The following is a 20,044-nucleotide window of genomic DNA, read 5'->3' as shown; positions in this document are numbered from 1 at the left end:
TGGGCAATCCTACCAAAGCCACCCAAAGCTCCCAAAACCAGCACCACTCCAAATGGCAGTGCCAACTCAGTTCACTCCAAGTAACATAAAGAAATGGCTGAGTGCGATGAACGCAGCAAAGGCCATAGACCATGAAAGCTCTTGACTACAATGCTCATGGTTGGTTCACTCCCTTTACCAAGTAATATAAACCGGTTAATTATCACCCTTCCTGTCCCTCCTAATCATTAGGGCAAAAGGAGTTATCAGTGGTGCCACCCGCAACATCTACTCATCAATTACCTGCCCGTTGCTATAGTTTCATCCAAATGCGAAATTAGAGTAAGTTGTAATTTAATAGCTCAAAGGTGCACCAGGTGCAGAGTCTGATCAAGGGTTTAGACAAAGGGAGGACCAAAGGAATGAAGAAAAGCTGTTCAATCTGTTCACCTTCCGTTCTCACTTACCTTCACCGTTAAAACTTGATCCATTATCATTTTCTTATGTCTTCCTGTCGAGGCAATAATCTCTATTGTGGACCGCTGCAGGAAGTCTTAAAATAAATAATTTTAAAATTGGAGATGAAAGACATTTTAAAACTGTGAAGAGTAACTTCACATTCAGTTGATTCTTTACATAGACCACATACATCTATACTCATATTGACCATAATCTATGAACAGATAGGAATCTTTCTACTAGATGGCTACAAATGAAAATCACTTAATGTCGCAAATAGGCTTCAAATGAAGTTACTGTGAAAAGCTCCTAGTCACCACATTCTGGCACCTGTTTGGGGAGGCTGGTACGGGAATTGAACCGTGCTGCTGGCCTGCCTTTGTCTGCTTTCAAAGCCAGCGATTTAGCCTTGTGCTAAACCAGCCCCTAGAGAGTTTATTACTTAATAAGACTTTGTTACTTATAAACCGAGCATCACAGATTATTCTGTTGTTTGTAAAGGGGCCTGAATGACTTCTTACCATTGATTGACACAAGGTCTGAACTAGTGACAGATTGGAACTGCTACCACATAATAATACCGACCATATTCAACACTGGTGTTAAACTCCTTAATTGAGTTGTGCAAACTATCATTCTCTTGGTTGACAGGATAAGCCCACGTTCCTCTTACTCCTTTGCTTCTGAAAACAAGGCACCAACATTTTCCACAGAGGATATAACTTGGACTCTTACCAGTTTTCCAACACGTCCCTATCCAATGTTCTTGTTTTTAGTACCCATGGATCATGCATTGCTCAATCAGCATTATTCACACTAAGCTAGCCAGATGTCTTGGTTTGATTAGGGGGGGGGGGGGGGGGGGGGGGGGGGGGGTAAAAAAAGACTTGCATTTACATAGCATCTTTCACAACCTCAGGATGTTCCAAAGTGCTTTACAGCCAATTAAATACTTGTTTTAGGTTTTGTTGCTGTTGTAATGTAGGAGACCCGAGAGTCAGTTTTCGTACAGAAAGCTTCCAGAAACAGCATTGCAGCAACGATAATCGGGTTCTGTGATGTCGATTGGGGGACATGGATTGGCCAGAACTCCGCTGCTCTCTTTGAAATAGTGCCATGGAATCTTTCATGTCTACCTGAGGGAGCAGACGGGGCCTCGCTTTAATGTTCAAGCTGAAAGATGGCATTTCTGACAGTGCAGCACCCACCTAATACAGTGCTGGAGTGGTCAGCCGAGATTTCAGTGCTCGTGGTCACTGGAGTTGGATTTGGACTCGCATCTTTTTGACTCAGAGGCCAGAGTGCTACCAACTGAAACAAAAAGAGATCTTAGACAAGCTATTTTCATTCCTATAGTACCAGCAAATGTGCAGTCTATTAATAATCTGCAGACTTCCTGAAGTTCATGAATAAAAAAAAACAACTTGCATTTAGATAGCGATTTTTAAGACCTCTGAACATCTCAATGCGCCAATTAAATACATTTGAAGGGTAATCCTTTTTGTAATGCAGGACAGAAGTGGTGGAAACTCGTGTCAGTAGGAGGTTAGCAATGCATATTGGGTTTCATGTTCTTTAAGTCCGGATATCTGGTGTTAAATCCAAACTGTACCACCCAGCAATTGCCCTCTTGTTGCACACTTTGAAGATCCAATGTGAACTGAGTTTGTCTTATAACTCCTCGGGTCAGTCGGTATTAACCTTGAGTCAGAAGATCGCGGGTTCAAGGTGCCAATCTCACAGGTGATTCCAGCATATGCTCTAGTTTAGTGTTTCAGTGCAGTACTGAAGGAGTGCAGCTTTATCAGAAGCTAATAATAAAACTAATAATTCTAATAATCGCTTATTGTCACAAGTAGGCTTCAATGAAGTTAGTGGGGGTGAAAGTGGTCCAATAATAGCGCAAAGTGAACAATGGGCAACAAAGCCACTAAAATGGCATTGAGGTCCCTAGTGCATTTAGACTGAGAATGGACATGGACGTGCTCTAAAATAAGAGCCCTCAAATTATGGTGTGTGAAGATTACAGAATAAATTTACTTTCACGCCGACACAGCAATGTGCAATTCCTCCTTTGAAAAGAAAAGAAAATTCAGGGTTGGTATGAAGCCGGATTCCCACTATTGTATTTGTGTCCCTTACCCTGCAATGGAAGAGGAACATCCTGTACTGGTGTAGTGTGAACTTTCCATTTGCTGCACCACAGCCATCCTTCAGTAAACCTGTCAACTCGTGCTAATTTATGAGCTGTTTTGTGGACTTTGTTGAGAAATGCATTGTGACCTGGCCAACTCCTTTTGCACTGGAATCTCATGTAGCTGACAGGGAGTGGGGGCACTGCAATCCCGTCAGTCAGGGGTGGATACAATCCCACACCCAAGAATGTTCGGGAAGTGACTGCGCCATCAAAATCTCCCCAACAGGATATCTGGTGGTATCGCATGCTGAGTCATGATCTCAGTGAATGGGGTGGGAGGTGGGGGAGGGGGAGGAAACAGGCTCCAGTGGCCAAATAGCCGACTTCTGCTTCTACATCTTATGGTCTTATACTAAGCAGCAAAATACATTTTCACTATCAAAGAAAAATCAAATACTTTGATTCATTATAACTAACAGCAGAAGTATTTATGTTCAGAATTTGCCACACGTTATTTTAAATTTGCAAAATGGCGGACGACTACAGCTATGACCATCCAATTCTTTTGCAGAAAACCAGACTGTCTTTCACTTGATGCACCCAAGCTAACACTGTACATGTTTGAATGGTACAGTACGGGTGATTAATTTTAAATATTATAGCAAGGAGTACTGAGGAAACCATTTCTGTTGTGTTTCCCTCATTGCTTTCTTTCTGTTTCTATAGAAAAATAGCCACCTTTGCCCAACAAACATCACCTCATTTTCCAGGGGACTTTCAATATGAGAAGTGACCACCATCATGAAGTTAACATGACCATTTGACTGTATGTAATGATGTACCTGCGCCATTTTGTTACCTGGCTTGCGTACTGCTGTTAAACCCTTGAGAAACACAATTACAAGGTGAAAAGAATTAGCGTCTAAATTACTCACACATCTCCACCAGCTTCTGTCACATTTGGTTTTACGTTACACCACAGATTAGAAAATCCTGAGGTATTCCAGCAGCCATTTTGGCACGCCCATACGATGATAGTTGAATGCTACTGCCACATTATGCAGTAGACAAACCGTGCTCCTTGGCACTGGGCAGCCTTCCCCAGTTCACCTGTTGCATGCAACAAAAAAAACCCTCAGAAGATGTCTTAACGAAGCAGGTTGATGCTTTGCGATTGAAACCATATTAGCTTTCAGTGCAATGCAGCAATTTGCACCACCCTCCCAATATCAAAATCGTTAAAATTCCCAGTGGAATAATCCTCCTCCAAATAACGAGAAAGGCATGATGGGACTTTGTCAGCCTGTACATCATTAAATTGTCCCCTGGGTACACTCACAGCAGCTCACATAATACCAATCGTGACTAATGATTTGTAACGGAGCACTTGGTGCTTATTTAAAGCTGTGTAATATTTTTAGATATGTATGTTGTATAAAATATATATATGTAATATATATACCCCATCCAGATTCCCCAATGGAACCATTTCTCGATAACAGATTTGAATGTCGCTGCTCCTGGCTTCTACACTCACTATTTGCACACACTGGATAATGCCTTTTTTGGCACTAATTGTTATGTCTTGTTCCCAGAAGTTGGAAATAATCATACTCTTAAGACACAAAATGCCAGGAGCTTTCTTCAAATCTATTTCACTCACCTCACCATGTGCTCCTGATTGCGAGCATTGTTGCTCGCCACCTGGAGCAGTGAATGCGGTATCCTGGATGTACATTCGCATGAAGTTAGCTCTTAACTCTTTACGAATAATATAACAATGACGTTGGAATAAAAAGAGACTGAAAATTGGAATGGAAATTAAAATTTCACGGTTTAAAATATGGAGACTCATGCTACTGCGAGTCTCATACTGAGGTTATTGGCTTTAGGTCACTCCCATTGTGGCCTACTGTCAATTTGACTGGCCAGCTGTCATCCAGATAGCTGTGGGAGTCAGTGGGCTTGCAGTGGATATCAGTAGATAGTCTATTGCTGGAAATGGAGACAGAAAGATCAAGGAAGGGAAGGGAAGTGTCTGAGATGGACCAGGTGAAAGTGATGGAGGGGTGGAAACTGGAAGCAAAGTTGATGAATTTTTGACAAAGGGTCACCTGGACTCGAAACGTTAGCTCTTTTCTTTCCCTACAGATGCTGCCAGACCTGCTGAGATTTTTCAGCATTTTCTCTTTGGTTTCAATAACATCCAAATGTCCAACAATCACAGTGACCACTTTGTTTTGCTGACCCAAGTCTGACGAGAGGACAATTGCCCCCTTCCCCTCACCCTGTGCAAAAATAAATGGTGGTGGTTTCCTTGGCCAAGTGGGATTCTGCAGCCTGGCACTGATGATGCCATCAATCTGTGCAACTTTCATGTTATATATTACACATTTCTTATTATTTCCCTTTTGGTGGATCTCCTGCAGGATATTTCTTTAGTGCAATAGGATTAGATTTAGTTAATTGTCACGTGTACCAAGGTACAGTGAAAAGTATTTTTCCACGAGCAGCTCAACAGATTATTAAGCACGTGAAAAGAAAAGGAAATAAAAGAAAATACATAATAGGGAAACACAAGGTATACAATGTAACAACATAACACTGGCATCGGGTGAAGCATACAGCGGTGTAGTGTTAATGAGGTCAGTCCATAAGATGGTTGTTTAGGAGTCTGGTAACAGCGGGGAAGAAGCTGTTTGAGAGTCTGTCCGTGCGTGTTCTCAGACTTTTGTATCTCCTGTCTGATGGAAGAAGTTGGAAGAGTGAATAAGCCAGGTGGGAAGGGTCTTTGATTATGCTGCCCACTTTCCCCAGGCAGCGGGAGGTGTAGATGGAGCCAATGGATGGGAGGCAGGTTTGTGTGATGGACTGGGCGGTATTCACGACTCTCTGAAGTTTCTTGCGGTTCTGGGCCGAGCAGTTGCCATACCAGGCTGCAGCCAGATAGGATGCTTTCTATGGTGCATCTGTAAAAGTTGGTCAGAGTTAATGTGGACATGCCGAATTTCCTTAGGCGCTGTTGTGCTTTCTTGGTGGTAGCGTCGACATGGGTGGACCAGGACAGATTTTTGAAGATGTGTACCCCTAGGAATAGAGAGAGATTCTCTGCCAATAGACAGCAAGGACATACTGACATACGTTGACCTTTGTGTCCTCATTGGCTTTTGCCTGACTATGGAACAAAAGTAGTCTCAGTTCCTGAATTAGTGCTAATTCATGTGAGTAGATTTCTTTTTCAACTTTTATTCCACAGCTTTGTCACCTCCATCAGTGAACTTTGCAGGAGGAGAACTCAGACCCTCACATTCAGTCTTTGATTTATTGTTCTGGTGACAAGGGCTCAAGCTTTATTACACAATTAATTTATTTTTGGTTTGCAGAAGAGAGGTGCAGAAATGATTGACAATTTCAGTCGGTTGCTAAGAGCGATGACTAAAACATATCTCGCAAGAGAACAGGAGATTAAAAAAAAGCAAATTTAATATTTTTCCCACAGAGGATTTCATTGCAACCCAACCACAAATAACTCCTTAAGGTGACGTGTGAAGATGTCTATATAATTGAAGTAACCAAACAGCTCCTGAACTTTATTATTGCATTACTAATGTCATGGTTTATTCAAGAAGCCTTTTTATTTAACATTTCATTGGCCTCATCGTTTGCCTTAATCCATTTAAACTTTTCCTGTCCCATATCTGCTGATTTTTCAATTGCAGAAAGGTTTTCATCCATATCCATTTTTCATCCTTATCTATTCATCTTTTTTAATACCTTTTTTAGATTGGATTGCTCTGGAGGTGTTTTGGTGTATACTTGAAGTGCTACTTTCTGGAAATCAATGGTTACTTTGAAGAGTGCTAGCGGGGCGGTTGCTGGAAAGCACAGGGTCAGTATCCACCCAGCTGGGTGAGGTTTAACTAGTCTACGGCTGTGCTCGCTGAATGGAGTGTCAATATGGAGTGACGTACATTTTTGCTTCACGAATACTGCCTGATCACAAAACAAGTGGATCCACTTGTTAAAGTTGCACAATAAACTGGGATGGAAGTCCTGCTGATGCCGTATTGTGGGTGCGCCAAGTGTTTCTGCCCCTGTTCTTCAACACACCAACTGTGCCTCTGAGGCGATGACGAGGCACTACAGGCAGGCCAGGCCTCGTGGAGGGAAATGGAAGGAAATTTCAGATAAGACGTTAAACTGAGGCTCCATCTGTCCAGAATATAAAATATCCTGTGGCATTATTTGAAGAAGAGCAGGGGAGTTATCCCTGGTATCCTGGCCAATATCTATCTCTCAATTAACATCATAAAAGAACAGACTACCTGGTGCTGCTTGTGGAAGGTCTGACTGTGTGCAGGTTGGCTAGTGCATTCCTACAAGACCACAGTAACTACACTTCATTTGAGCCTCATTGGCTGTAAAGCTCTTCGACATGTCCTGTGGTCATGACAGGCACTATGTGGGGCGGCACGGTAGCACAGTGTTTAGCACTGTTGCTTCACAGAGCCAGGGTCCCAGGTTTGGTTCCCGCTTGGGTCACTGTCGGTGTGGAGTCTGCACGTTCTCCCTATGTCTCTGTGGGTTTCCTCCGGGTGCTCCGGTTTCCTCCCGAAAGACGTGCTGTCAGGTCGTTTGGACATTCTGAATTCTCCCTCTGTGAACCCGAATAGGCGTCGGAGTGTGGCGACGAGGGGATTTTCACAGTAACTTCATTGCAGTGTTAATATAAGCCTATTTGTGGCAATAATAAAAGAATTAAGATTAAAAGTAAACCAGTCTGTGTAAAAATCACCACAGGCCCTTCTTCTGAACCACTCTGTGGCTAGTTTCAGAGCAGCACTGACACACTGACATCAGCTGCCTTAACATCCTGGGAGCGTGCGTAGTATGATGATATCCAAGAAAAAAGAAATACTTTGAAAAGATGAAATTTATGGGCAATGAGCAAAAGGTTGTTGCCACTAACTGATGGTAGAAGGAACATGGGTAACAGTTAGAGGGCGTGATTCAGCGGACTCAAATGGCGCTGAGGACCATCCACTATCCAACGGCACTTTACCATTTGTTTTGGTCTCGGGAGTATCTGTCCTCTGAGGTCGATCTTAGAGGGATTTCCTGAAAAGGTTCCTCGCAGATTGGGATGCCCAATTTTTCCCCACCATTCCTTACAGGCCCCCTGCCCCACCACATTTTTTATTTAAAAAAAAAATATTTTTATTCTCCTCCTTTTTCACATTTTCTCGCGAATTTACACCCACCAACAGTAAACAATAATCAGCAACAAATATGTCAACCCCCATAACAATAACAACGATCCCATCCTCCCACCAACCCCCAAACATTAGCCTGCATGTTTACATAAACAACTGACAAAAAGGAATCAGGGGTTACCCATAGTCACCCTTAATACACACAGCCCCCCTCCCCCCAACCCTCCCACCCATCCCCCCCCAACTAATGTTCGATGTTATCCAGTTCTTGAAAGTGCATAATGAATAATGCCCATGACTTGTAGAACCCATCCGTCCTTCCCCTCAGTTCAAACTTAACCTTCTCAAGAGTCAAGTATTCCAACAGGTCCCCCCCGCCACGCCAGGACACAGTGTGGAGAGGTTGCTCTCCATCCCAACAGGATCCGCCTTCGGGCGATCAACGAGGCGAAGGCTACAACATCTGCCTCTGCACCCGTTTCCAACCCTGGCTGGTCCGACACCCCGAATATGGCCTCCTGGGGACCCAAGTACGGTTTCACATGCACCACCTTGGAGATTACCCTAAAAACCTCCTTCCAGTACTCCCCTAGCTTTGGACAGGACCAAAATATATGAACTTGTCATTTGTCAGCCTACTTCTGAATGTTGTCCCGGTCTTGTTGCATCTGGACATGGACTGCTTCAGTATCTGAGGAAATGCAACTGGTACTTAACATTGTGCAATCATCAGTAACATCCCAACTTCACAGAATTGTTGCAGTGCAGAAGAACGCCATTTGGCCCATTGAGTCTGCACCAGCTCTCCAAACGACCATCATGACTTAGTGCCATTTCTCTACCTTTTCCTCCACCCCCTGCACATTGTTTCTATTCAAGTAATCATCTAATGCCCTCTTAATAATAATAATAATAATCTTTTTATTGTCAGAAGTAGGCTTAGAACATAAGAACATAAGAACATAAGAACTAGGAGCAGGAGTAGGCCATCTGGCCCCTCGAGCCTGCTCCGCCATTCAATTAGATCATGGCTGATCTTTTGTGGACTCAGCTCCACTTTCCGGCCCAAACACCATAACCCTTAATCCCTTTATTCTTCAAAAAACTATCTATCTTTACCTTAAAAACATGTAATGAAGGAGCCTCAACTGCTTCACTGGGCAAGGAATTCCATAGATTCACAACCCTTTGGGTGAAGAAGTTCCTCCTAAACTCAGTCCTAAATCTACTTCCCCTTATTTTGAGGCTATGCCCCCTAGTTCTGCTGTCACCCGCCAGTGGAAACAACCTGCCCGCATCTATCCTATCTATTCCCTTCATAATTTTAAATGTTTCTATAAGATCCCCCCTCATCCTTCTAAATTCCAACGAGTACAGTCCCAGTCTACTCAACCTCTCCTCATAATCCAACCCCTTCAGCTCTGGGATTAACCTAGTGAATCTCCTCTGCACACCCTCCAGCGCCAGTACGTCCTTTCTCAAGTAAGGAGACCAAAACTGAACACAATACTCCAGGTGTGGCCGCACTAACACCTTATACAATTGCAACATAACCTCCCTAGTCTTAAACTCCATCCCTCTAGCAATGAAGGACAAAATTCCATTTGCCTTCTTAATCACCTGTTGCACTTGTAAACCAACCTTCTATGACTCATGCACTAGCACACCCAAGTCTCTCTGAACAGCGGTATGCTTTAATATTCTATCGTTTAAATAATAATCCCGTTTGCTGTTATTCCTACCAAAATGGATAACCTCACATTTGTCAACATTGTATTCCATCTGCCAGACCCGAGCCCATTCACTTAACCTATCCAAATCCCTCTGCAGACTTCCAGTATCCTCTGCACTTTTCGCTTTACCACTCATCTTAGTGTTATCTGCAAACTTGGACACATTGCCCTTGGTCCCCAACTCCAAATCATCAATGTAAATTGTGAACAATTGTGGGCCCAACACGGATCCCTGAGGGACACCACTAGCTACTAATTGCCAACCAGAGAAACACCCATTTATCCCAACTCTTTGCTTTCTATTAATTAACCAATCCTCTATCCATGCTACTACTTTACCCTTAATGCCATGCATCTTTATCTTATGCAGCAACCTTTTGTGTGGCACCTTGTCAAAGGCTTTCTGGAAATCCAGATATACCACATCCATCGGCTCCCCGTTATCTACTGCACTGGTAATGTCCTCAAAAAATTCCACTAAATTAGTTAGGCACGACCTGCCTTTTACGAACCCATGCTGCGTCTGCCCAATGGGACAATTTCTATCCAGATGCCTCGCAATTTCTTCCTTGATGATAGATTCCAGCATATTCCCTATTACCGAAGTTAAACTCACTGGCCTATAATTTCCTGCTTTCTGCCTACCTCCTTTTTTAAACAGTGGCGTCACGTTTGCTAATTTCCAATCCACTGGGACCACCCCAGAGTCTAGTGAATTTCGGTAAATTATCACTAGTGCATCTGCAATTTCCCTAGCCATCTCTTTTAGCACTCTGGGATGCATTCCATCAGGGCCAGGAGACTTGTCTACCTTTAGCCCCATTAGCTTGCCCATCACTCCCTCCTTAGTGATAACAATCCTCTCAAGGTCCTCACCTGTCATAGCCTCATTTCTATCAGTCGCTGGCATGTTATTTGTGTCTTCCACTGTGAAGACCGACCCAAAAAACCTGTTCAGTTCCTCAGCCATTTCCTCATTTCCCATTATTAAAACTCCCTTCTCATCCTCTAAAGGACCAATATTTACCTTAGCCACTCTTTTTTGTCTTATATATTTGTAAAAACTTTTACTGTCTGTTTTTATATTCTGAGCAAGTTTACTCTCATACTCTATCTTACTCTTCTTTATAGCTTTTTTAGTAGCTTTCTGTTGCCCCCTAAAGATTTCCCAGTCCTCTAATCTCCCAGCAATCTTTGCCACTTTATATGCTTTTTCCTTCAATTTGATACTCTCCCTTATTTCCTTAGATATCCACGGTCGATTTTCCCTCTTTCTTCCGTCCTTCCTTTTTGTTGGTATAAACCTTTGCTGAGCACTGTGAAAAATCGCTTGGAAGGTTCTCCACTGTTCCTCAACTGTTCCACCATAAAGTCTTAGCTCCCAGTCTACCTTAGCTAGTTCTTCTCTCATCCCCTTGTAATCTCCTTTGTTTAAACACAAAACACTAGTATTTGATTTTACTTTCTCACCCTCCATCTGTATTTTAAATTCCACCATATTGTGATCGCTCCTTCTGAGAGGATCCCTAACTATGAGATCATGAATCAATCCTGTCTCATTACACAGGACAAGATCTAGGACCGCTTGTTCCCTCGTAGGTTCCATTACATACTGTTCTAGGAAACTATCGCGGATACATTCTATAAACTCCTCCTCACGGTTGCCTTGACCGACCTGGTTAAACCAATCGACATGTAGATTAAAATCCCCCATGATAACTGCTGTACCATTTCTACATGCATCAGTTATTTCTTTGTTTATTGCCTGCCCCACCATCTCATTACTATTTGGTGGCCGATAGACTACTCCTATCAGTGACTTTTTCGCCTTACTATTCCTGATTTCCACCCAAATGGATTCAACCTTATCCTCCATAGCACCGATGTCATCCCTTACTATTGCCCGGATGTCATCCTTAAATAACAGAGCAACACCACCTCCCTTACCATCCACTCTGTCCTTCCGAATAGTTTGATACCCTCGGATATTTAACTCCCAGTCATGACCATCCTTTAACCATGTTTCAGTAATGGCCACTAAATCATAGTCATTTACGATGATTTGTGCCACCAACTCATTTACTTTATTCCGAATACTACGAGCATTCAGGTAAAGTATACTTATGTTGGTTTTTTTACCTCTGTTTTGAATCTTAACATCTCCAGTTTTATTCCTTTTGTTATTACTGGGCCTATTCACTGAGCTCCCCTCAGTCACTGTACCTTGTACTGTCGCCCTTATGGATTTTTGACTATGTCTTCTCTGCCTTGCACTTTTCCCCTTACTTCCTTTTGTTTCTGTCCCTGTTTTACTACCTTCCAACTTCCAGCATTGGTTCCCATCCCCATCCCCCTGCTTACATTAACACTGCAATGAAGCTAGTGAAAAGCCCCTAGTTGCCACATTCCGGCGCCTGTTCGGGTACATGGAGGGAGAATTCAGAATTCTCAGCTGGTACGGGAATTGAACCCGCGCTGCTGGCCTTGTTCTGCATCACAACCCAGCTATCTAGCCCACTGAGCTAAGCCTGCGGACTCATTCAGGGGATGGGGGACCGGTGGGCGTTGGTCCGAGGGTGGTGAGGCTGGTTACGGGGGGGGGGGGGGGGGGGGGGGGCAGTTTTTGGCAGGCAGGGTCCACGCGCAGCAGGCGCCATGTTGCATGGCGCGGCCTCTGCAGGCCGCCATCGTGCGCATGCGTGGCCACGGACCCGCCGGCTCTCTGGCAGCATCCGCAGGTAAAGCCGGGGGCTTTGCGCTGTGCGGCTGCTGCCCCCCCCCACCAGACGGAGGATCAGTTCAGCTTTTGCCCCGTTTTTTCTGGTGTAAAACGCCAGTGTTCCCACACCGGCATCAGCACTTAGTCTGCAAATCGGAGAGTCCAGCCCGAGGGGCCAGTTTAGCTCAGTTGGCTGGATGGTTGGTTTGTGATGCAGTGCAACACTAACAGCCTGGGGTCATTTCCCGTACCAGCTGAGGTTATTCATGCAGACCCTTCCATCCCAACCTTGCCCCTTGCCTGAGGTGTGGTGACACTCAGATTGAAACACCGCCAGTCAGCTCTCCCTCAAAGAGGTGAGAACGGACTATTATTCGCTGGAACTATTGCGACTTTCACAGTCGCACAGTGGTGTGCACTGTTGCTTTACAGCACCAGGGACCCGGATTCAGTTCCCGGCGTGGGTCACTGTCTGTGTGGAGTTTGCACGTTCTCCCGTGTCTGCGTGGGTTTACTCCGGGTGCTCCGGTTTCTCCCACAAGTCCCAAGAGACGTATTTGTAAGGTGAATTGGACATTCTGAATTCTCCCTCTGTGTACCCGAACAGGCGCCGGAATGTGGCGACCAGTAGATTTTCACAGTAACTTCATTGCAGTGTTAATGTAAGCCTACCTGTGACACCAATAAAGATTATTATTATTATTTATTTCACTTACTTTTGCTAATACGTCATTTTAACATATTCTATATAGCCCTTTTGATAAACCCGCAAGGTTCAGGATTTGAAAAACATTCTTTTTTAAAATAAATTTAGAGTACCTAATTATTTTTTCCAATTAAGGGGCAATTTAGCATGGCCAATCCGCCTACCCTGCACATCTTTGGGTTGTGGGGGTGAAACCTACACAGACACGGGGAGAATGTGCAAACTCCACACGGACAGTGACCCGGGGCGGGATTCGAACCCAGGTCCTCAGCGCTGTAGGCAGCAGTGCTAACCACTGTGCCACCGTGCTGCCCTTTGTAAAACGTTCTTTAAGTAAATTTATCTTTGACAAACTTTCAAGATTGAAAAGTGCTCATGACACTATCTGGATAATTATCTGCAGTGGTTTGCAGAGCCTGGTATCGTGAAGGAGTTCAGTTGACGTCATATTAATTGCTGATAGGGCGGCACGGTGGCGCAGTGATTAGCACTGCTGCCTTAGCGTGTCGAGGTTCCGAGTTCAATCCCAGTCCTGGGTCACTGTGTGGAGTTTGCCCATTCTCCCCGTGTCTGCATGGGTTTCACCCCCACAACCCAAAGATGTGCAGAGTAGGTGGATTGGCCACGGTAAATTGCCCCTTAATAAAGATGAAGTGAAACAGCTGAGATAATATGATTCAATAGACCAAGCATCTCAGCACTGTGCATTCATTCAGCTCAACACTGACAGTATCAGATCTCCCCAAATGATGTAATCAAGGTTCACAGCGTAATCATGCATATTTGCTTCTCAATTTATATATATACACATAGATTATAAAAACCAATTGAGGTTTGTCGGTCACCATGTAACCATGAAAAAATGCTTTCAAACAAACCAGTCTTAAAAATATATGAGAATATCATTTCCTTGTGATTTTTTGACACTGAGCTAGTCTGATGGCTCCCCAAGAAGAATGGTGAAGCGGCTAGCAACCTACACAGACTTCTAATAGCAACAGTTTGTCTACGACTGACCTCAGGATATTCCCACTTCAGCCGCTTTCCCACATGGGCTACCTGGAGAAACGAATTTCAAAGGACCAGGGATTTAACTCTTGTTGATGGCGTAAGGCCGACTTCAAAGTTGCCGCGCTGAAAAAAGTCCAAGGGGCTGGTTTAGCACACTGGGCTAAATCGCCGGCTTTTAAAGCAGACCAAGGCAGGCCAGCAGTTCAATTCCCGTCCCAGCCTCCCCGAACAGGCGCCGGAGTGTGGCGACTAGGGGCTTTTCACAGTAACTTCATTGAAGCCTACTCGTGACAATAAGCGATTTTCAGTTTTTTTTCAACTGCTAGCGACGCTATGGGGAAATTCGGCAGTAGAACAAACCGAGAGGTTCTGATACGGCAAGACCCTCCATTCCGTAAGGGTCAACCACATCTAATTCAATGTCGGGACAGGCTTGAAGGGCTGGAAGGCCTGCGTCTGTTCCTTTGCCCCTGTATTGTCAAAGTCGAAAAAGGCATGCTTAATGCTAATCCGCTTTTCCCCTCCGAATGCTGTCACACGTTCCCAACGTTTTCGATGGGGTGAGAGTGGGCCCCGAGAGCAGGCCTTGCTGCGCAAGGTTCCACTAGGCAGCCACTTTTCTTTCACATTTGGAAAAAAAAATGTTAAAAAGTGCTGAGCTACAAATCACTAAAAGTGCGGTTGGAGATTACATCTCCTCAGAAGAAGGCTCTATTTCTTTTGGTTCATTTATCAACATAACATTTCATATGCACAGTACCTCTCCCTTTATTGCCGCATTTTTCACTCTAATTCCTGTGATTGTAACCACATTGCCTGAATTTTTAAGAGAGAATGTTCTCCACTCCTCTGGTGACAGCTGTCTATGTGTAACTGATGTATGTATGACTCCTCTTGCAGGGATACATATGCATTAGCTGCATAGAAGCACCTTTCTCGCTTTGTGGCTAAGTGAGAATCTGGCCTTTGGAAATCTTGGAAATGGAAGAAATTATCAGGTGAAAAAATGCTCCAATAAACTGTGGGCCTGCAGTCTTGCGAAAATATTAAATCTTGACTCGTTCAGGAAATAAGCAGGAAGGTGGCTATTTACCACATAAATCTATTTGTGATGCAGTGCTAAATAGTGCTGACGATAATATAGGTTGGTTGTTTGTCAAGTGATTCCCCCCCCCCCGTCATATTATGTACCTTTATGTGCTGCAGTAAAATGTTGTACCGCAGATAGCTCTCGCTTCACACAGCCCCGTTACACATCATAGGGTCAGAATGGCAGAGGAGAAAGCCATTCCTCTCATCAGATCCATGTTGGCTCTCTAGATCGATCAGTCCACTCCGCCCCATTCTTCCCACTTGCTCTGCGTGGCTTTGGAAGTTTATTCCACTCAAGCACCAAACCATTATCTTCTCAAATCATCGACTGTCTCTGCTTCCACTAATAGTAATAATAACAATCTTTACTGTCACAAGTAGGCTTACATTAACACTGCAATGAAGTTACTGTGAAAATCCCCTAGTTGCCACACTCCGGCGCCTGTTCGGGTACACAGAGGGAGAATTCAGAATGTCCAATTCACCTAACAAGCACGTCTTTCGGGACTTGTGGGAGGAAACCAGAGCACCCGGAGGGACCCTGGTGCTGTGAAGCAACAGTGCTACCCACTGTGCTGCAGTGCCATCCTTGTATGAAGCGAGTTTCAGGTCATCAAAACCCCCTGCGTAAAATATATTCTACTTCGCGTTCCCCGCGTATCTTGTGCTCAAAGTTTCCAATCTCTGTCCTCCAGTCCTTATGCCATCAGCTAATGGGGGAGCTTTTCTTTGTCTACCTGTTAGCAACCAGATAAGAAGGGGCAAACTTGCTGCCCTCTACTCAACCCACTGGGATGGTCACAGGAAAGATTCCTTCTCACGAGGATATTCCTTTTCCAATACTTAAGCTCTGAGCAACACGGAGCCAATCAAACCAGGTTTTCTTGAGTTAAAGAAAGAGCAAATTTATTAACCATTAAATCTGAGAAAAATAATAAAAATTCAACGCCAATCATTCAGTCCTCATACTGTCATTAGGGCGCACAGACATACCAAGACACACATACCCACACACTCCAAAACACACCCACAAACTAAAACGCACATACACACCCAAATAGATACTCGCACACATACACACACACAGACACATAGGCACATACACACTTCACATACATACCCAAATACACACACAGACATGCACACACACACATATGCACACACACAAAGAGAGACAGGGTGGAGGCGTGGGCTTAAGTAGGGTGCTCTTTCCAAGGGCCGGTGCAGATTCGGTGGGCCAAATGGCCTCCTTCTGCACTGTAAATTTAAGATTCTATGACATACAAATGCACACATACACATACAGGCAGACATAAAAGCACACGCATAGACACACACATAAACTAACATACACTCAGCACATAGACACAGACACACACATACAAATGCACACATACAGGCCCACACAAAAGCACACACATACACACGCAAATAAACACACACAACACATAGACACAGACACACATACAAACAATTACACGCATGCATATACATACACACAAATGTACACTCATACTCACATGCAGATACACACACAAACATACACACATGGCTTTATCCTTTTATTGTCCTTGAGGCATTGATTTTAAATATTGCAGGTGATTTAGGTTGGCTAGTTTCTTGGATGTGGTCAGATGTAGAAGATAAAGACAAAGTTGTCGAGGAGAATACTGAGATACAGGCTACTAGACTAGAAGGGCTTGAGGTTCATAAGGAGGAGGTTTTAGCGATTCTGGAAAGTGTGAAAATAGATAAGTCCCCTGGGCCTGATGGGATTTATCCTAGGATTCTCTGGGAAGCTAGGGAGGAGATTGCTGAGCCTTTGGCTTTGATCTTTAAGTCACCTTTGTCTACAGGAATAGTGCCAGAAGACTGGAGGATAGCAAATGTTGTCCCCTTGTTCAAGAAGGGGAGTAGAGATAACCCCAGTAACTATAGACCAGTGAGCCTTACTTCTGTTGTGGGAAAAGTTTTGGAAAGGTTTAGAAGAGATAGGATGTATAATCATCTGGAAAGGAATAATTTGATTAGAGATAGTCAACATGGTTTTGTGAAGGGTAGGTCGTGTCTCACAAACCTCATTGAGTTCTTCGAGAAGGTGACCAAACAGGTGGATGAGGGTAAAGCAGTTGATGGGTGGTGTATATGGATTTCAGTAAAGCATTTGATAAGGTTCCCCACGGTAGGCTATTGCAGAAAATACAGAGGCATGGGATTCAGGGTGATTTAGCAGTTTGGATCAGAAATTGGCTAGCTGATAGAAGACTAAGGGTGGTGGTTGATGGGAAATGTTCTGACTGGTGTCCAGTTACTAATGGTGTACCACAAGGATTTGTTTTGGGGCCGCTGCTGTTTGTCATTTTTATAAATGACCTGGATGAGGGCGTAGAAGGATGGGTGAGTAAATTTGCAGATGACACTAAAGTCGGTGGAGTTGTGGACAGTGCGGAAGGATGTTCCAAGTTACAGAGGGACATAGATAAGCTGCAGAGCTGGGCTGACAGGTGGCAAATGGAGTTTAATGCAGAAAAGTGTGAGGTGATTCATTTTGGAAGAATAACAGGAAGACAGAGTACTGGGCTAATGGTAAGATTCTTGGTAGTGTGGATGAGCAGAGAGATCTCGGTGTCCATGTACATAGATCCCTGAAAGTTGCCACCCAGGTTGAGAGGGTTGTTAAGAAGGCGTTAGCTTTTATTGGTAGAGGAATTGAGTTTTGGAACCATGAGGTCATGTTGCAGTTGTACAAAACTCTGGTGCAGCCGCATTTGGAGTTTTGCGTGCAGTTCTGGTCGCCACATTATAGGAAGGATGTGGAAGCATTGGAAAGGGTACAGAGGAGATTTACAAGGATGTTGCCTGGTATGGAGGGAAGATCATATGAGGGAAGGCTGAGGGACTTGAGGCTGTTTTCGTTAGAGAGAAGAAGGTTAAGAGGTGACTTAATTGAGACATACAAGATGATCAGAGGATTAGATAGGGTGGACTTTGAGAGCCTTTCAAATGCTCATTGGATAGGCATATGGACGATAAGGGAATAGTGTAGAGGGACTTTAGAGGGGTTTCACAGGACGGCGCAACATCGAGGGCCGAAGGGCCTGTACTGCGCTGTAATGTTCTATGTTCTATATTGCAATTATTATGTGATCTTGGTTTGCTGGTTGGTTGCTGATGGAGTTGGTTTCTTGAACCTGGCATCGTTCCTATTTCAAAAGAGAGGGGGACAGGGAGCAGCCCTCAGCCAGTTTTCTCTGCTGAAGACTTTCTTGACCTTGTCTGCGTCTCTTCCAATCTCTCTCTAGTGGCTGGGAAGCCTTGCCTTGAAATAATTCACGCATTGTGTATTTCCATGACGTTTTGGGTGTGTCTGCCTGTGGCAATCATTATTTCAATATCCTGTGATTTTCATTTTTAATATCTATCCCTTAGACATTCTGAGTGTAAATGGGCATCTGGATTATAGGCGATGTCTCTCTCTTCACACTCCCTTGAGGGTGATTTGTTTGTTTCACACTTTCATTGTGGAACGTAGCCTTGCACTTTGCTCTGTCTCAGTTCAAATTGCAAAATTTCCAGTCTGTTGAAAGTTGAAGAATCATACTTTCAAAAGTAAAGGGGCGCCGTCTAGTGAGATAGCTAAACCAGTCTCGTCCTTCTGCAAAACTGGAAAATTACCTCACTGCCCCTTGTGCCATTTTCCCTTGGTCACCCAGCCCACTGCCAGTCTCTTCCCAAGCTGCTCTCTCCTTCCCCTCAGGACAGGCCCCATTACCACCCTGTTTCCTGGGGAATTCCCTGGTGAAAGGGTACTCACTGCTACTTTGCTTGTCGAGGGGTTTTCCCTTCCTCCCACCCTCGTTCTAAGAGTTTTTCCGCTCACGTTCTAATGGCCCTATAGCCTTCCTTCATCCTTCGACTCCAGCACCCAGTTCCTTGAAGGGTTCTCCTTTGTTGTCTTGGTTCAAGAGATGTTTGGCTATTTGAACTCTACATTCTACTCGTAACGTGGGTCTCCAGATCAGGAAAAGTATGAAATTCAGAGTATATTCCAATGCAATTCTGAGGGAGTACTGTCAGAGGTACCATCTTTCAGATGAAAGCACTGCTTGCTTGGCTGGATGTAAAAGATAAAGATCCCATATCTCTATTTTGAAGATGAGCAGGAGAGTTAACCCTGATGTCCTGGCCAATATTTTTCCTTCCATTAACATCACAAAACAAAAACAAATGATCTGGTCACTATAACGTTACTGTTTGTGGGAGTTTGTTGAGTGCAAATTAACTGCCTCGTTTTCTCCACTGTAGTATTTCATTGGCTGTAATTGGCACATTGAGACATCCTGTGGCCACGGAAAATGCTATATAAATGCTATATAATTTTAGTTTTCTTTTCTTTTCACGTGGAGCCATGTGCTGTGTCCAAGTTCACTCAATGAACACGTTACATCGCTCTCTTTCTATTTCTGCAGCTCCACAACAAAATGTGACACCAGGCAGAGACGTCCTTGAGCCAGAATTAAGAAGGCACAGTGGGCGGACACCATAGAATGGCTGCCATTCTGAGGAAGCCATTTTGTTAGACGTCCGTGGTTGAGTTTCCAAACACCTGGCAGTGATGATAGCAGAACCAGAGCTATCAAGCAGAACCTCCCTCCAAAGGTAAGGAGCCACGTAACTGAAGAGTGCTTTATTTTGAGGGTGGGGGGCAGGCCGGGGAAGCAGAGTCAATGCCACAACTACATTATCCTGAAAGATTGGCCACCTTGGTGAATTGGCAGCTTAGTTCGGGTTGCCAAGCTGTCCCGCGAGAAATATTCTAGGCGCTTGAGGGAATTGTGTTTCTTTTCATGGTATGCTTTTGTTCATTAGTTACAGAAAATTTCTGCAATATCTTGTTTTCTCCCCAATCTTTCTTGCTGGTTGGCGCCATCTCTTCAATCGGATCCTATATTTGGATACTGGATCAGATTCTTCGTTCAGCGATTATGAATGTGT

The 20,044-nt window shown here is 44.1% G+C and overlaps 1 protein-coding gene across 1 annotated transcript in view; it reads left to right on the top strand.

The window, feature by feature from the left end:
* Positions 1 to 20,044, top strand: part of LOC119977307 (cohesin subunit SA-2-like) — a 150,927-nt gene that overhangs the window by 14,789 nt on the left and 116,094 nt on the right. Inside the window, 1 exon segment of the mRNA XM_038818070.1 lies at positions 19,519 to 19,708. Coding sequence (XP_038673998.1) covers positions 19,665 to 19,708 — 44 coding nt within the window. The 5' untranslated portion in view covers positions 19,519 to 19,664.

This window comes from Scyliorhinus canicula, chromosome 14 (genome assembly GCF_902713615.1).
Source record: "Scyliorhinus canicula chromosome 14, sScyCan1.1, whole genome shotgun sequence".
NCBI lineage: Eukaryota > Metazoa > Chordata > Chondrichthyes > Carcharhiniformes > Scyliorhinidae > Scyliorhinus > Scyliorhinus canicula.
This window is presented reverse-complemented; position numbering and strand designations above follow the sequence as displayed.